This window comes from Mesoplodon bidens (genome assembly GCF_964165515.1).
Source record: "Mesoplodon bidens genome assembly, chromosome: 18".
Classification (NCBI taxonomy): Eukaryota; Metazoa; Chordata; class Mammalia; order Artiodactyla; family Ziphiidae; genus Mesoplodon; species Mesoplodon bidens.
This window is the reverse complement of record NC_138175.1, coordinates 974601-990927: the sequence shown is the minus strand read 5'-3', so window position 1 is coordinate 990927 and position 16327 is coordinate 974601. Positions and strand designations below refer to the sequence as shown.

Below are 16327 nucleotides of genomic sequence, written 5' to 3'. Positions count from 1 at the left end.
GCCCTTTCCCTGCGCTAGCCCATTCTCCGCCCCACTTCTGGGCACCAGCCCCGCCCCTGGGGTTTTACTACATTTGGCCTGGCCCAGACGGCCACGCCCAGCCTCAAGGGCTAGGAACTCCCATCTATCCACCCTTGCGGGGAATGTGCTGATTACTGATAAACAGGGGAGGTCCTGGCAATAATCACCTGGACCAAAGCCCTGTCTTCTGTCGCCCAGGACAGCCGCAGGGGAGCAGCAGGGGAGCGCATCCCTGGGGACGTGCCATGTGGACCAGCTGGTGGTTCTGGCCCCTGGTGGCCGTCTGCACTGCGGACCAGTTTCGGGACGCAGCGGTGAGGATCATGCAGTGCACGCCTGTCATTGACGGGTAAGCAGCCACCCATGTGACGGGTCCGGGGGAGCTAGGGTCGAGGCTCATGTGCCCTTGACCTGAGACAGGAGCTGCCCTGTCTCCAATGGGACTCAGTTTCTCCAACTGCACTATGGCCTTTGCCCTTTGCTGGACTTGGGTTTTTGTGGGCTCTCTCAGGGCCCCAGAGACTTCAATAGATGAGGGCCTGTGGGCAACACGGCAGGAAGGAAGGGAATAGTGAGGTCCCCAAGGCCTCAGCAGCTCCCGGGGCACCCCACAACCTGGACCCCTGGGGGCTGGATCCCAGCTCAGAGTGGGGCTGGGGCTGGGGGCCGTTGGGGCCTGGCCCAGGGTCCTGTGTCACAGGAAGTGCAGGTGAGGGTGGTGTCTGCTGTGACCCTTGGGGGACCCTGTCGGCCCTCTTGACCCTCCTTCCTGAGACCCTCTCATCAAGCCCACCCCTCGCTCCATCCACCTGGGGTGACCCCATCAGGCCGTGTGCTCCCGGCTTGACCTCACCGAGGCATCTCACGCTTCAGTGCCCCAGGCCAAGCTCCTGGGTGTCCACTCCCCCTGCCCCCCTTCCAGCCAAGACCCTGGTGACACCTTGTCACTCTTTCCCTGATGTCACAGCCAACCTGGCCGCGCCTGTCCCCTTCACTTACCCTCCACCCCCACCCCTGTGCCTCTGACTGCCCCCTCCTGCCACTGGCCTGAGGTCAGGTCTCCGCACTGCAGCCAGAGGAAGTCTTGGAGACACAAGCACCAGCCCCTGCCCTTCCAGCTCCAACTCCCACAGAGCTCAGAGCAGTAGCCGGAGTCCTCCCAGCGGCCCCCAGGGCCCCTTGACGCTGTACGCAGGCCTGGCCCTGCTCCCGCCCCCAACTCCTCGGGGCTCTCCCAGCCCTGGGAAGGACGCCACCTGTACACACACACTCCCGCCCCGCCTGCTCTTTCTCACCGGGTGCTGGGAAAGTGGGGTACCCACCTGCCCAGGCTTTATGGGACAAAAGCTCTGCAAGAAAAGTAGAGAAAACGGGTGTCTCATCACATAAGACTGGCCGGGAAATGAGGGGCAGCCCTAGATAAGGGAGTGGCCATCAGGGATCAGAGTGCACCCTTCCCTCCCTCCCTCCGTCCTCCCCTGGTCCCTCCCCTCCCCCTCCTTCCTGGACCTCCCATCCCCCTGCCTGCACCTGAGGGTCCTCACATGGCTGGGTCTCCTCACAGGCATCGGAAGTTTGCTGCAGAGGCCACTGTCCTTTGCTCCCATCCTGGAGGCCCTGCTATCTGGCAGGTCTGGGCTCAGGGACCAGGCATCCCAGGCCAGCAAGGGCAAGTAGAATATGCCAACAAAATGAATGTTCCTTCCTTCGGGGGGACTCAGGGCAGCTGGGCGCAGGGAGAGGGGGTCCGAGTTTAGGTGCTGGGAGCTGTCCAGAGGTCCATGTGGGGGTAAGGTGGCTCAAAGAGCCCAGACAGCCAGGAGTACGCAGGAAGCTGGGATCTGGGGAGCTGGGATTATCCAAAGTCTTAGAAAGCCAAGACTAGGCTGACAGAATCAAAACCAGTTAGTATTAGCTACTCCTGTGGGTAAGAGAGACCCAAATAAGTAGCTTCAACAACAGAGAAGTCCAGACAGAGTCCTGGCATGGCATTCCGTAATGGTGTGGCCACCATTCCCAGTTACCTCATGATTTAACGTGGCTGCACCAGCTCCAGCCATCACATCTGTAAGCCATAGCTGGCCTAAGTGTGTGTTTGGCTGTCGTTTCCAGCATTTCCCAGCACTCGGAATCCTCCCCTCCCCTCTTTGGGTGGGATGGCAGGGTCCTCTGTCACAGCTGAGGATGCTACCCAGGCCACACAGATAAGGAGGGTAGATCCATCAGGCTCCAGAACAGACTCCAGGATGTGGTGTTGACCTTAGCGCGGATACCTACAAAGGGAGGACAGGCTGAGGCGAGGAGGGAAGAGCAAAGTGGAGGCAGCTGAAGCGTGGGGCTGGATTTCCTAGAGGGGCAAAGGAGTAAAGTCCTGCTCAGCGCTGCCTCGGGGACAGTGACCAGGGCCAGCCCCCACCCCAACTCTGCCGTGAGGCAGTGACCTCGCCTCCCTGGAGTTCATCCACCCCTCAGTCAGCAAAGGCGTCCTGACCACCAGCCCATGCCCAGCAGTCAAACCTCACAGCTGGGGCAGGAGCTCCCCAGGAGACCAGGGGCAACTTCCAGGATCTGGAGCCCTGCGTGGGGCCCAGGGAGCCCTCACTTCCCACCGGGAGCCATGGCCACCTTGCTGTGGAAGAGCCCACCTCAGGGGGCCGGACGACCTGGGCCATTACCGTGTTAACATTGTCAATGACCCTCACAAGGCAGCCCCGTGTGTGTTACAGATGAAGAAACAGACACCGGGGAGGGAGCCAGGGCTGGGGGTGGGAACTAGGTGTGGGTGAGGGTCCTGGGAAGAGTGGGCGTGGCTGCTGGGCTGGGGAGGAGGGGTGGATGGGAGGGCCTGCAGTGGGAGCAAAGCCCCCTCCGGGCTGTCCTCACAGCCCCCTTGTCACCAGACTAGGGATCCGCTGGTCGGCTCCCTGGATGTCCCGTGCGTGTGTGCCCGTTGGCTGGTAAAAGCCAGATGCCGACTGGTGGGCCAGGGCTGGGCCTGAGACTCTGAAATTCTAATCAGCTCCCAGGGGCCGAGGCCCCTTCCAGCGCCTGGAGCTTATGGTTCCCAGCGGTCTCTCCCCTTGGGGCTGCTCCTGGTACCCCTCGGACAGTTCCTGGATGCAGGGAGGAATGTGCCCCATGGGTCCTGCCCTGGAAGACCCCCACCAGCTGCTGACAGCCCTCCCTGTCCCCTGCCCCTCGTCCTCCCTGTCCCCTGCCCCTCGTCCTCCCTGTCTAGTCCCCTCCTCTCCTCTCCTCACACCTCACCTCCTCCTGCAATGCACTCACCGCCTACCGGCTCCTGGGAGAACTTCAGAGGGCCTGTCCTTTGGAAGCACAGAGGGATCTTGGAAATGGTGCAGGACTGTCCCCAGGGACAGAGGCAGCAGAGGGCCTCTGGGGCCCCCAAATCCCGCACTGGTGCCCTGCTCCCATGGCTGCCCCCCAGGGTAGGCCACGCCCCACACTTCCCCACCCTCTCCCTGCAGCAGAAGGATTTCATCTTTAATCTGTGAATCTCCCCCAGGCCTACACTCAGCAACGCCATGTCAACCAGCCTTGTTCATAGAGATTGTTTCAACTCCAAGCTCCCCCAACCTCCACGATTTTGAAGACAAGCTGGCATCTGCCCTCCCTCTCCCCCAGTGAAAGGCTCCAGGGGGGAAGACCTGTCCACTTAGGGCTCAGCTCAGTGACCTGGCCTGGGGGTGCGGCCAGCTGAGAAGCTCACCTGTGCTGGTGTGTTCAGATAACAGCAATCACCCTGTGACCTTCCTAGTCCTCGGCCCACGAGAAGAGGAGCTGGAGAGGGGACAGCCTGCCCGGGAGGGAGCTCGGGGGGCCCGGGTCCAAGTGGCCATCCTGACCTGCCCCTGACCCCTCCGCCTGGTCCCTCCAGGCACAATGACCTGCCCTGGCAGCTGCTGAAACTGTTCAACAATCAGCTTCAGGACCCGAGGGCCAACCTGACCAGCCTGGCCCACACGCACACCAACATCCCCAAGCTGAAGGCTGGCTTTGTGGGTGCCCAGGTATGGTCCGGCCCGGAGCCTGAGGCGCTGGAGCCCATCGCCTCCTCCCTTGCTGCCCCTCCCTGGTGGCGGCGTACAGCCCCGGGCCCTTAGAGGCGGCTCCGATAGCCACTCAGGTTGCGGGGAGGGCCTCCGAGGCCGGAGGGAAGCCAGAGCCCATGTGCCTGGGGCCCAGCTCCTGAGCTCCCAGCGCCTCCCCCCATGATCCCCCCAGTTCTGGTCTGCATACACGCCCTGCGACACCCAGAACAAGGATGCTGTGAAGAGGACGCTGGAGCAGATCGACGTCATCCACCGCATGTGCCAGCTGTACCCCGAGACCTTCCTGTGTGTCACCGACAGCGCAGGTGGGTGCCAGCGCCCACCAGCCCCGGTCCTGAGCAGGGGCTGCTGCACCGCTCTGCACTTTGTTTCACGTGGAAGCCAGTCCCCACACCCGACACCCAGGCACACGTGTCGCCCGGTGCCCACTGCCCCTGGCCGGGCTCTCCTTGCAGGCATCCGGCAGGCCTTCCGGGAGGGAAAGGTGGCCAGTCTGGTCGGCGTGGAGGGCGGCCACTCCATCGACAGCAGCCTGGGTGTCCTGCGGGCGCTCTACCGCCTGGGCATGCGGTACCTGACTCTCACCCACACCTGCAACACGCCCTGGTGAGCAGCCCTGGGGGGGCCGGCGAGCGGGAGGGTCTCAGGGCAGGGGCCGCCCCGGCACCCGTCTCTGCTCCTGAGGTGGGTGGGCCCGGGCAACCACTCTGCCCCTTGGGCGCCTGCTCTCTGCTCTCCCAGGGCCGACAACTGGCTGGTGGACACGGGAGAAGACAAGGCCCGCAGCCAAGGCCTGTCACTCTTTGGGCAGGTGAGTGGTGGGGGCGGGGCCTTGGTCACCCTCAGAGGACCCGGCGCGTCACCTGTTTCCTCATCTGTGAGATGGGCCAGCAGGACGGGCCTTCCACTGGAACCCACTGGTCATTAGAGTGGCCTCCAGTCTCCCAGCCACTGAAGGGCTTGTCAACACCTGGCCAGTGCCCTTCCCCACACCTGGACTTCCCAGGCGGCCGCCAGAAACCCCAGAAGGTCATGTGAACCCAAGCGTGCACGGCACAGCCTGCCTGGTCCCAGGATGCTGCTGAGACCCTCCAGGCTGTGCGGGTCCCTGAGCCCCCTCCCCCCTCAGAGCGTCGTGAAGGAGATGAACCGACTGGGCGTCATCGTCGACTTGGCCCACACGTCCACGGCCACCATGAAGGCCGTGCTGCAGCTGTCCAAGGCCCCCGTGGTCTTCAGCCACTCCTCGGCCTACAGTGTGTGCCAGCACCGGCGCAACGTGCCCGACGACGTGCTCCAGCTGGTGGTGAGTGGCTGGGCCGGGGCCGTCTGCTCCTGGGCTGCCCCTCGCGGCCTGGCCACCTTGCTCACGGTGCTGCCCTCTCTCCCGAGCAGAAGCAGACGGGCAGCCTAGTGATGGTGAACTTCTACAGTGACTACGTTTCCTGCAAAGCGGAGGCCAACTTGTCCCAAGTGGCAGGTGGGCGGGGGTGAGCGGCCGGGGCGCCGGTCCGGGGCCTCTCGCAGGGCCCTCATGAGCTGCCTCTCCGCAGATCACCTGGACCACATCAAGAAGGTGGCGGGGGCCGGAGCCGTGGGCTTGGGTGGGGACTACGATGGTGTGTCCAGGTGAGGCGAGACCCCCTCCACGTGCTATGAGGGGCGGGGTGGGGGCGCCGAGGACTCCGGGGCTCGGGATGGGGGCCCCCAGGCCCTGCCCCCGGGATGCAGAGCCTGGCTCTCTCCACCCGCATCTCAGGCTGCCCTCGGGGCTTAAGGACGTGTCCAAGTATCCAGACCTGGCCGCTGAGCTGCTGAGGAGAAAGTGGACCGAGGCAGAGGTCAAGGGCGCCCTGGCAGACAACCTGCTGAGGGTCTTCGAGGCGGTGGAGCAGGTGAGGGGCCCCGCACTCCCCGCGCCGCCGACCACCTCCTGCCCTCAGGCAGGCAGCCGACCCGTGTCTTTCCCCAGGCGAGCAGTCACACGCAGGCTCCGGGCGAGGAGGCCATCCCATGGGACCAACTGGAGGCCTCCTGCAGGACCAGCTACGGCTACTCAGGGGCCCCCAGCCTCCACCCACAGCCGGGGGCCCTGCTGGCCTCCCTCGCGCTCCTCGTCCTCTGCCTGTGTCCCCTCTGACGCCCTGGGTGCTAGAACGGCCACGACTCCCTGTGCGCTCAGACTGGCCTGTCCTGGGCAGGCACCTGCGCTCCCCTGGGCAGCGCAAAACACAGGCACAGAGGGACCCTCAATAAAGTTGCCGATTCTTTGAGTCTCGTGTCATCAGCACCCTGGCCCTGGAGGGGGCTCCTGGCTGGACACCAGACACAGGAGTGCCTGAGCCCTGAAGGTCAGGGCCAGAGGGGTCAGGGTCTGAGAGGCTTTGCGTGGACGTTGCTGGAGGGTCTTTAAAATAACACACGGTCCAGGCTCCAGCTGCCACCTCCCCACGCACATCTGTACACAGGTGCGTGCACACAGACACGCACACATGTGCACACCTGCACCCCACGTCCTCATACCGGTGCACACCCACGCACGCACATACACACACCCACACGCACTCACACACCCGTGTGCCCACGGCCCACCCCTTGGGCCAGCCTCTCTTGGCAAACAGGAAAGCAAGGTCCGGAGCAGGGAGGAACCCAGCCCTGCTGGGTGTCCTCACACACCACGAACAAGGACCCTGCAGGGCAGTGCTTCGCCCAAGGGGGGCTCAGTAGCGTTCCCCCTGCCACCGGTCATCCGGTGCATGTGTCTTGAGATGAATAACTTAGTGGGTGACAGACCCCGGACAAGACCCCCAACACATCCCTGCTGGCCCCTTTCCAGGCCAGAGCCCCTGAGGATGCCCCTCTGTGCCGTTACCCACCGGTGCCTGCCAGCCTGGGCCCTGGGAGCCAGCGACGGCCTCTGGGCTGGGGCCCTGCCTCTCTCTCCCAGCAGGCACTCTCTCCAGGGAGACCTAAAGCCACCAGCAGGGACATTGTGGGTATTTGCTGATCACTTAGGATCAGTTTAACGTTAAAGGAGAAAAAAGCAAGTTGAGGGTTTCTGTCCTGAGTTGGCCGAATCCTGCCCAGCACGCCAGCCTGCCATGGCTGGCTGATTTATCTGCCGGGGCTGTTGGTGGCTGGAGGGCCCCCTGGTGGGCGGCAGGCGGGCATGCCTAATTTTACTAACTGGGAGGGATTTTCCCATAAGAAACGCTTTAATATTCGTCTGAAATAATCTTAACCACGTTAGAATCACACCAGAGTCCACACCTCAAGTGCCTGCCATCCCCAGAATCTGGTTCTGGGGACACTTCTGCTCACCCCTCATTCACCCTGGGAGACACAGGCCTGCAGGCCTTTCCTGGGGGTCCTGGTAAGGGGCTCCAGGGAGGCGGGTGCCACACCCGGGCCCACCCAGCAGCGTGGAGTCTGCTCAGGAGCCCCTGGAGGGCTGTCTCCCCAGGCAGGGCCCACAGATACTCCAGCCAGGCAACAAGCAGCCCCAGGCCCTGTTCAAACCCAGACGTGCTCAGAGGGGACAAGGGGGTGCCCAGAGCCACAGGTGGTCACTCTGGCAGGCGGGCTAGGCACGAGGGGCAGGGACCCCACTGTGGTTCCGACTCTACAGCCCTGGCCACGGTTCACACGCCCAAAAAACCGATCAAGACCAGCCAGGCTGCGAAGCACCGGTGTGAAACACAAGCCAAATAATCTAACAGAGAGGCCAGCCACTTTGAAGATGGCGTGGCTGAGAGAGAGCCTTCTGACGACACATCGAGGGGCACCGGCAAGACCTGCGACAAACCCAGTCCTCTGGTGGGTAAGGGCGTCTCTCGGGGGTGGGGGCAGCCAGCAGTGCCAAAACTAGAACTTTGTGCAGGGAGCAGGGGCTGAGAACCTGAAAACGGGGTTTTCTCTGCCCAGGGAGTAACAAACCAGAGGGGGAGGCCTGACAAGTGCAAACTTGTGGTTCCCGTGCCCACGGGGTACGTGTGTGTGTGTGTGTGTATGTGTCGGTGTGTGTCCGGACGTAGTTCCCGTGAGCACAGAGGGGGGCCCACAGACGTGCTTCGTGTGAGCGGTGGGTTGTGGGGAAGGTGCCCGGACGTAGTTCCCGTGAGCACAGAGGGTGGCGCGCCAACATGGTTCCCGCGCGCACAGAGGGGGCGCACTGACGTGGCTCACGTGTCCAGAGAGGGGCGCACCGACGTGGTTTCTGGTGCACACAGCGGGGTGACCAGACGTCGTTCCCGTGAGTACAGAGGGTACCCGGTGGTAGTTTCTGGGGGCACATAGGGGTGCGCACGGATGTAGTTTCTGGTGCACACAGTGGGGCACAGGGACTTAGTTTCTGGTGCACACATAGGTTGCCTGGACGCGGTTTCTGGGGCACACGGGGTGGGGGGCGCCCGGATGCGGTTCCCGCGAGCACACCGGTGCAGACCCACTGGCCTCGAGACCGTCCCGGTCACGTAGAGAAACAGGAGGGCCTGTGCCACATTCGGGGCTGGAGGGACCACAGGGTAATAACGTGAGGGCGGTTTCCTGATTTGGTCGCTTCTACGGTAACTAGAAGGATGACGTGAGGAAAGCTCCTACACAGAAGTATACAGAAGTTGTGTACTTGGTTTGCAGCTGTTACATAAGTTTAAAAGTATTTCAAGGTAAAATCGTAGAGGAACTGTGGATCTGATTCGGCCTCACCGAGCAAGGCCTGGGAATCCCAGTCCTCACACCACCCCACCTGCCCTCCTTCAGGAACCTGTCAGCCTCCTACTGGAGGGCTGGACCGCAAGCCGACCGTCCCCTTAAGGCCCCCGTCCCACCCCAGGCCACTAAAGCAAAGATGGAGACAGTTCTCAGGCATCAATCTCTTTATTCACAACAGCATTTCAGGAAAAGGCAAACTTCGCCTGCTGCCCTTTGATGCAGTGTGGCCTCTGCCCCCAGTGGGCGTCTCTGTGGAGCTCTGCACCCCCTGGGGACCTTCTCTGAACCCCCAGCACGTGGGAGCCCCAAGGGATGATGGCCAGGGAGTAAGGCGAGGTCGGCATCACAGAAGAAAAACCAGGTGGCTCTTCAACCCCATTCTCTCCGGCCTCACATCACAGTGCAGAGCGCCAGGCAGCCCACGGCACAACTTACTGTACGGAGCACCCAGGGGGTCCAAGTCCAGGAAGAATCAAACGCAGAGAGCCAGGGCAAGCTCTCCCACGTTTCTGTCCATGAGAGCCAGTGCTGTGAGGACAGACGGCCAGCCAGAGGCCTCTGGTCAGCACCGACCAGTGCTCTCCAGCTGATGCTGGGGAGGGGCTCATACCAAATGTTCCCCATCTACTTGCTCCTTCTCTTTTGGCAAAAAAAAAAAAAAAAAAAAAAAAAAATCCCTGGAAGCTTCAGGAAAATGAAGTAAACTTCAGGAATTGGAGAAAACAGAAAAGTGCAGGCTGTCTGAAGCTCCCCTCAGGCCAGCCCAGCACGTCGTCAGAAGCACTGCCACTGCCGGCCCCACTGAGGGCGGCTCTCCCATCAGCCACTCCAGCTTCAAGGTCAACAGCGTGAGCCCGCAAGGCAGCAAGAGCCAGATGGGGGGGGCACCCCATCATTTGTAGTGACAGGAGAACAGCATCCCACCCAGGAGGCGGAGGTGCCTGCTCCTTGGATGGGAGGGGCCTCAGCGTAGACTCTAGCTTCCTAGAGGAGACGCTGCAGGGCCCGAGCCCTCCAGAGGCGCAAAAGAGTGAGGATGCAGACCCCCAGGGGGCCGCTGGACGGGGAGCTAGGCGCCTTACACTGGGGAGCCCGAGCGGGGCCCATCCAGCTGGCAGGACCAGGTTCTAAATGGAGTGGGGGGGCCCCCAGGGGTCCCTAGCAACACCCTGCAGCCCTGACCCCCACTGGCTGACCACTCCCAGCACATCGGCCATCACATGGAGTCTGAAAGCACCCATATCCACGTGGCAGCCACCAGCCAGTCCCTGGGGGTTTCTCAGTGGTGGTGGATGGAGGGGAGCCTGCATATCGCCCAGCTGGTGGCCCGAGTCACAGAAATTACCCACAGAAGTCAGAAGTTTGTGCACACTTGCCCAGCCGGACACAGACCCACACCCGTGCTCAGAGGAGAGGCGGAGTCCCAGGCCTGGCGGGTGAGAGGGTGAGAGCAGTGGGGAGGGGGCAGAGGCGGCCTTCCCAGCCCTCCCCCATGAGGCCGGGATGGAGCGTGCTGCCGCTGGGCTACGCTAGTTCCTCAGGGCGGCCAACCTGCAAAGGACAACAGGATTCCCTGAGGCCCCGGCAATGGCTCCACCCCAGCTTTTCCAGGCCCTTTTCCAGGCCATCCTAGTCCTGTTCCTCCGCTTCTAGGGAGAGCTATAGACGGTGAGCAGGGTCTGAACAAGGGGCGGGGACTGAGCTGCTCCTGGGCCTGCAGGCACCGAGGCCGGGGTTTCTGCGACCCGCCCAAGCTCCCGCCCAGCACGCTGCCCGCCCAGCACAGGTGCCCCTGGCCCACCTCCGAGACAGCTGGTCCTCCTGGCTGCGCACGGAGCTCTCGCCCACGGCAGAGGCACCCTCAGGCAGCTGGCTGAGCTGGTCCAGGACCTCTAGGCCATTCTCCTCGGCGATCTGCATGATGAGGCTGTCCACCTGCTCCTGTGGTGTGGTCAGCGTGGTGGCCGAGCTCATGGAGTCCTCCATCACCTGGGGGTCGTGTGCCGGGCGGTCAGGGCTTCCTGTGGCTCCCTCCCCCGCCAGCCCCCTTGTGGCGCTCTCTCCAGCGCACTCCCTCTGGCGTGCTGGTCCTGGGGCACAGCTGCCTGCATGGGCACCCACCCCCGGCCCCAGGCCCCCCTCTCCCCTGCTGGACCTCTGCGGGCTGGTCTGGAGTCCCCACGAGGAGCCAGGCTCCCGGGAGGGGGAGGGGGCACACGCCTGGCCATCATCCGCACACCCGGGCCCCAGGCTGACGTACCGACGTGTGCACGTCCAGGTTCTGCACCTGCTGCTCAAATCTGTCCATCACCGCAGAGACCTTCTGCAGATCCATGGTGCTGAGGGCCCGGTCCAGGGCTTTGGTCACCTGCGCCATGTTCTTGGTCACCTGGCAGAGGCGGGAGTAAGGAGGCAGGCAGGGCCCTCAGGATCCCTGCCCCCCCGCCCCCAGCATGGCACGTCCCCAGATGGCGCCGTCAACGGAAGGACGGACACTGGAGAGAGCCTTCGGGGTGCGTCTTCCGCTCTAGCACCACCCTTACTGTAGGGAGGGAATCCCGGCCTGACCCCCTGCGCCGGGCCACCCCCTCGACTCTGCCAGCAGAAGCCGGCCCCGGGCACGTGGCGCCCGGCCTAGCACTCACCCCCTTCATGGTCACGGCCGTCTGCACCTTGGAGGCCACAGCATCCACGCGGGACGCCATGCGGAGCCAGTTCACACCTTCATTCTTCTTGCGAATGGCGTTCTCGGCGTACACCCGCGCACACTCCACATTCTTCTGCTGAAGGGCCTGAAATGCAGGGGGAAATGCCAGCTGGGGCCCGGCCCCGGCCAGTCCTGGGGCACCGTCTGCTGCTGTGGGGCAGCCCCTTCTCAGCCTCTCCACAGGGTTTCTCATCAGAAATGTCTCAGGAGTGAGGGTGTCCAGGGGCAGGGCCCCCGACCAGCCCTCAGAGAAAATCAGACAAGAAAGCCGGGCTCAGGAAAACACGGCCACCTTCCCAGGCCTCTCCACTCCCACCGACACACTCAGCTGCCCTCACACAACATAGCTCCGCCTGGAAGAAGCAGAGCTTGAAAAGCCAGCGCAGGCCATGCTGATTCCAAAGGAATCACGACTGTGGCGGTGACATGGCTTCAGACTGGCGAGTTGACTGCGTTTCCTTTCTGCCTTGGGAGCCTCAGTCTGGCTGAGGAGTCATCCAAACCCAGCACCCCGGGAGCTACTCTAGCCGCTAACCAGCTGTAAGAAAGCCCTCCCCACGGAGAGCACGGCCACCCCAGGAGCCTCCAGCCCTGCCCCGCCCCACAGAGGGGTTCGGCCTCTGCCCAGGCCCGAGGAGCACCGGACCCACAGGAGGAAAGGCCCACCCGGCGGCAGCGCCCGCACTCACCTTCTTCACCTTGGCCTGCTCCGCCTTGGAGTCCTTCTCCGCCTTCTTGGCCAGCTTCTCCAGCTGCTTTGCCGTGAACTGACGGACAGGAGGCCGGGTCACCACCCGGCCTAACCCCCATCCCGCTCCCCGCCCTCCTGGGCTGTAAGTTCGTTCCGAGGGTGGACATCACTGATCCCTCATGGCTGCTGCCTCTGCTGGACAATCCGCTGCCCACTAGGACGCCGGTGCCCGTCCGTGCGCTTGTGCCCCCTCCACACAGCCCAGCTCCCGGCGGCCCAGCCCCTCCTTCCACCAGCCTGAAGCGCGCGCACCGGCTCCCTGTTCCACGGGTCAGCAGCTGGGGGCACCCTGAGAAAGTGCCCACAGGCCCTGGCCAGCGTCACACCAATGCTGCCACCGTAAACCCCTCCCTCTTTGACCGCCTTGGTGTCCAGGCCTCAGGCTAACGTCTCCCCTGCTCCCGTGGTCCAGCCGCTGTGCAGATCAACGCTTCCCTAACCTCAGGCTCACGGGCACAGGGCGCTCTCTCCAAAGTCATCCCCGATTCCCGGTCATCAGACTCAATTCTGAGGGGCCTTTAAATCAATGTCTGCAGCACCTGACTCTCTGACCATTTTTTCTTCCTGCACCGTCCAGTGCAGTAGCTACTAGACACATGTAGCTACTTAAACTTAAATTACCTAAAATTAAGTGAAAGTAAAAAATCAGTCCCGCAAGCCACATTCCAGGTGTCTGATGGGGCCGGCGTCAGGCATTGCCATGTCGGGCTACCCTAGCCGGGCTCTGTGCCCAGAGCCCCACTCCTGCCCCACCCACACGGGGCCCCTCACGTCGGAGGCTCCGTGGCCTGCTCTGTCCTCTGCCTTCTGCGTCCAGGCTTGCCCAGCCCGCGGCCCACTGCCCTCCACACACAGCCTGAAGTACACACCGGGCCACCATCCGCCACCTCTAAACAAAGTCCACCACTCTGGCCAGGTGCCCTGGGACCCGCCGGTCAGCTGCAGCACGGACCGCCTGGCATGACCTCGCACACCCCAGCCCTGGTCAGTGGCCCTCCACAGGCCTCAGCTGACCAGAAGCTGGCAGGGAGAAGGCTCAGATGACCCAAGGGAACAGCAGCCTTCCAGAGGCCAGTTTCCTAACTCTGGTCCTGTCAGCACTGTTCTCTCAGCCAACGTCACTCACCCACCAGGGAGGGTCCCCAGCCCTGGGTGCCCCCATGCACTTGGGACGCTTCGTTGTGGAGAAAAGGTTTCTTGTCTGTCCACCCCCACCAGCTACGTTCCTCAGGGGAAAGTCCAGATTCTCCTGACCTGGGAATCTGGCCTGGAGGCCCCACAGCGGAGCCAGTGCAGCTGCTGCAGTCGGGGGCCGATGCCCCGCACTCCTCCCGTCCCTCAGAACCCACCGTGGATGGGTACCTAGGAGGCCCCTCCAGGAACTGGGGCAGGACCTTGCCGACAGCACCCCAGGCAGGAGGACCACCCAGCTGCCCAGGATGCTCTCCTGCACGTGTTTCTGAAGGGCTCGACGCAACCGTTTTAAACGCCTCGTGGAACATTAAGGGACGCACACACTCGCGCTCTCATGAATGAGGCCAAGTGATCTGCTTCCGCGCAGCCCGAGACAAGCTAGTACGCCACCTCTCTGGCCCCTCGGTCATCAGTCTGGCTGAGCACTACCCTGAGTGTGACTCACACCATCTGTCCCCACTGACAACCACCAGGACAGGGTGGGGTGAAGGGCCATTCAGTACATACCTTCAGCTGGAACAGGGTATCTGCAAAGAGAGATGATTTGAGGATTGTAAGAAATGTGAGAAGCAACGCTCCTAACCAGCTGGTGGGGGCACTAAGACCCTCCTGGACGTGAAGAGCTGGAATGGAACTGGGGCCTTCAGGGAGGCCTACTCACACCAGCTCTGCCCCTCCTTAGCCTCCCTGACTGTCCAATTCAGGAAAACACCAGGATGGCACCAGCTGACCTTAAGGGTTAGCATGCAGGGGAATGTCATGGGTGCAGCGTGTGGCCCATGGTGAAAACTTGAGATGGTTTGTAATCAGTGCAGCTTTACAAAGGACCCTTGGGAGTCCTCCCCAATTTAATAAGGTTTACTATTTGACAGTCTATTCTTTATGGATAAAAACAGCAGGGCGATGACTTACGCCATAAAACAGCTGGCCCACAGAGGCCACTCTCCATGGGAGCTGCCATTTCTGAGCCATCAAATCAGGCTCAGGTGCCCCCCTACCCTCAGTGAGGAACTGGAGACCTGTGTGTGTTACTGGCTAAGTCCCTTGGTATCTGAACTTGCTACTCACTTACCCAAACTCAAGAGCTCGGTAGATTCAGCTTCATCTTAAAACTGTCTGAGTGTATATCCCATTCCTAAATTTGGGGAATGATTTCTGAAAGGGTGTACCACACTAGCCCGGAATGAAGAAACGAAATCCTGCAGCCGGAATCCAGAACCACAAAGGCATGTGAAGGCTCCCAGCTGAGAGCCCAGCGGAGCTCCGTGCAGCTTTCACCTGTCACTGCGGGGCCCTAGTCAAGGCCAGAGCTGTCTGCGTCTCTGGAGAAACAGGTGGCAGGCAGTGTGCTCACTGCAAGGAAAGCAAGGCTGGGCTGGGTGTGGCCCAGACTTGAGTGGGAAGGACGGACTCTGAAGGGCAAAACCTAACCCTGGAGAAAAGGGATGCGGGCAAAACAGGATTCCCTGGAGAGCTGAAGCTGAGTGAGCTGTGAGGCAAAACCCAACGTGTGTGTGTGCGCGCGCGCACGCGCGCGCGCGGGCTGGGGGTGTGCTCTTCATCTTCTCTCTGAGGCAATCTGCATAGGATTTCCTTCATGACAATACCATTGCACAGCCTCTCTATCACACGAGCACTTAAACATCCTGGCAGATGTAGGTATCTTCATTTTATCACTGATGCTTCCTGTTCTGGAGCAGGGCAGGGCAGAGGGCCCTGAGGGGGTGCTGCAGGCCATGGAGGACCAGGCCGCCTGGGGCCTGTGCCTGCACGGACTCCTCAACCTGTTTTCCCATCTGCAGAATGGGCGCATACGGTTCCTATCTCAAGAGCTGTTGTGCCTGTACATAGTGAGGGCTTTCTGCCAGAGCTCTTCATGTTTCTCTTAGCGGTGTTCTGGGGGCAGTGGTGCAGTTGTCTCCTTTTCGGGTGCCCTCTGACCTGGCATCCCAGGGCCCCAAAGGCCGATGTCCCTCCCCAGTACCGCAGCTTGGCGGGGCAGGGGCAGACGGTCGCTGAGGAGGGCCGGGGAAGGGGGTCGGGAATCAGGGAAGGGGATCGGAGTCCTGGGTCGAGGCCCCGGGGTCGAGGTCGGGGTCCTGGGTCCCGGGGTATGGTGTCGGGGATCGGGGTCCCGGGTGGAGGCCCCGGGATCCGGTACAGGGGATGGGGGCCCAGGGTCCCGGATCGAGGCCAGGGGCACCCGCCTGAGCCCCGCCCACGGGAGAGGCGGCCCCGCCCCGCGCGGCCCCGGAGAGCGGCGGCCTCTCACCGTCCATGGCCGGTCCGGCAGCGGCAGCCCTGGCAGAAACGGACGGATTGGATCTCCCGGCGGCGTCAATCGAACCGACCGGCGCGGGCTGGCGGGCTGGCGGGCGGGTACTGCCGGATCGCCGCCGCTTCCGGCGGCCGGGAGCTCTCGCGAGAGGACGGGCTGGTCTCGCGGGCGGTGGCGTTGCCGTGGCGACCGCGCGGGCCACGGAGGCGGTGGCCGGGCCTTTTGTGAGTCAGTGGGCTGGGCTCCCACTGAGGTGCAGGGGCCGGGGCTGCGTCGCGGTGCAGTCACCTATGGGACTTTCCAAAAGCAAACACAAACTCCGGAAAGGTAAAGGGCCGCCTCCCCGCAGTCTCCCCGGCGCGGCCCCGCCCCCACAAATCCTCCTGCGCCGGGTCCTCTCTGAGGATCGTGCCTCGGGGACCTTTTCATCCCGGGAATATCCACGTGCAGGGAAATGGAGTGACCCAAGTCTTTCAAGCTATCTTATTTCATTCGGACCAAAGCAGGCAACTGAAGAAGGATGGAATCCTTTGCCCTAGTCTCAGTAAAATATAGATCTAATTAATTACCCATATATTTCAGGTGAGGACCCA

At 62.5% G+C, this 16327-nt stretch overlaps 2 protein-coding genes across 2 annotated transcripts; one reads left to right on the top strand and one right to left on the bottom strand.

Moving 5' to 3' along the window:
* The first annotated feature begins 224 nt into the window (after window positions 1–224).
* On the top strand, window positions 225–6367 carry DPEP1 (dipeptidase 1). Its single transcript, XM_081216637.1, has 10 exons — window positions 225–370; window positions 3920–4052; window positions 4267–4399; window positions 4550–4700; window positions 4836–4905; window positions 5224–5400; window positions 5490–5574; window positions 5648–5723; window positions 5854–5989; window positions 6067–6367. Exons 1-10 carry the CDS (start codon window positions 267–269, stop codon window positions 6232–6234), a joined length of 1233 nt encoding a protein of 410 aa, XP_081072763.1. The 5' UTR covers window positions 225–266; the 3' UTR covers window positions 6235–6367.
* A 2583-nt stretch (window positions 6368–8950) lies between these two features.
* CHMP1A (charged multivesicular body protein 1A) lies at window positions 8951–15864 on the bottom strand. The gene is made up of 7 exons (XM_081216647.1): window positions 15729–15864; window positions 13964–13983; window positions 12201–12278; window positions 11450–11596; window positions 11065–11193; window positions 10606–10793; window positions 8951–10355 (listed from the first exon to the last, which is right to left on the bottom strand). Exons 1-7 carry the CDS (start codon window positions 15733–15735, stop codon window positions 10334–10336), a joined length of 591 nt encoding a protein of 196 aa, XP_081072773.1. The 5' UTR covers window positions 15736–15864; the 3' UTR covers window positions 8951–10333.
* Between the last annotated feature and the right edge of the window lie 463 nt (window positions 15865–16327).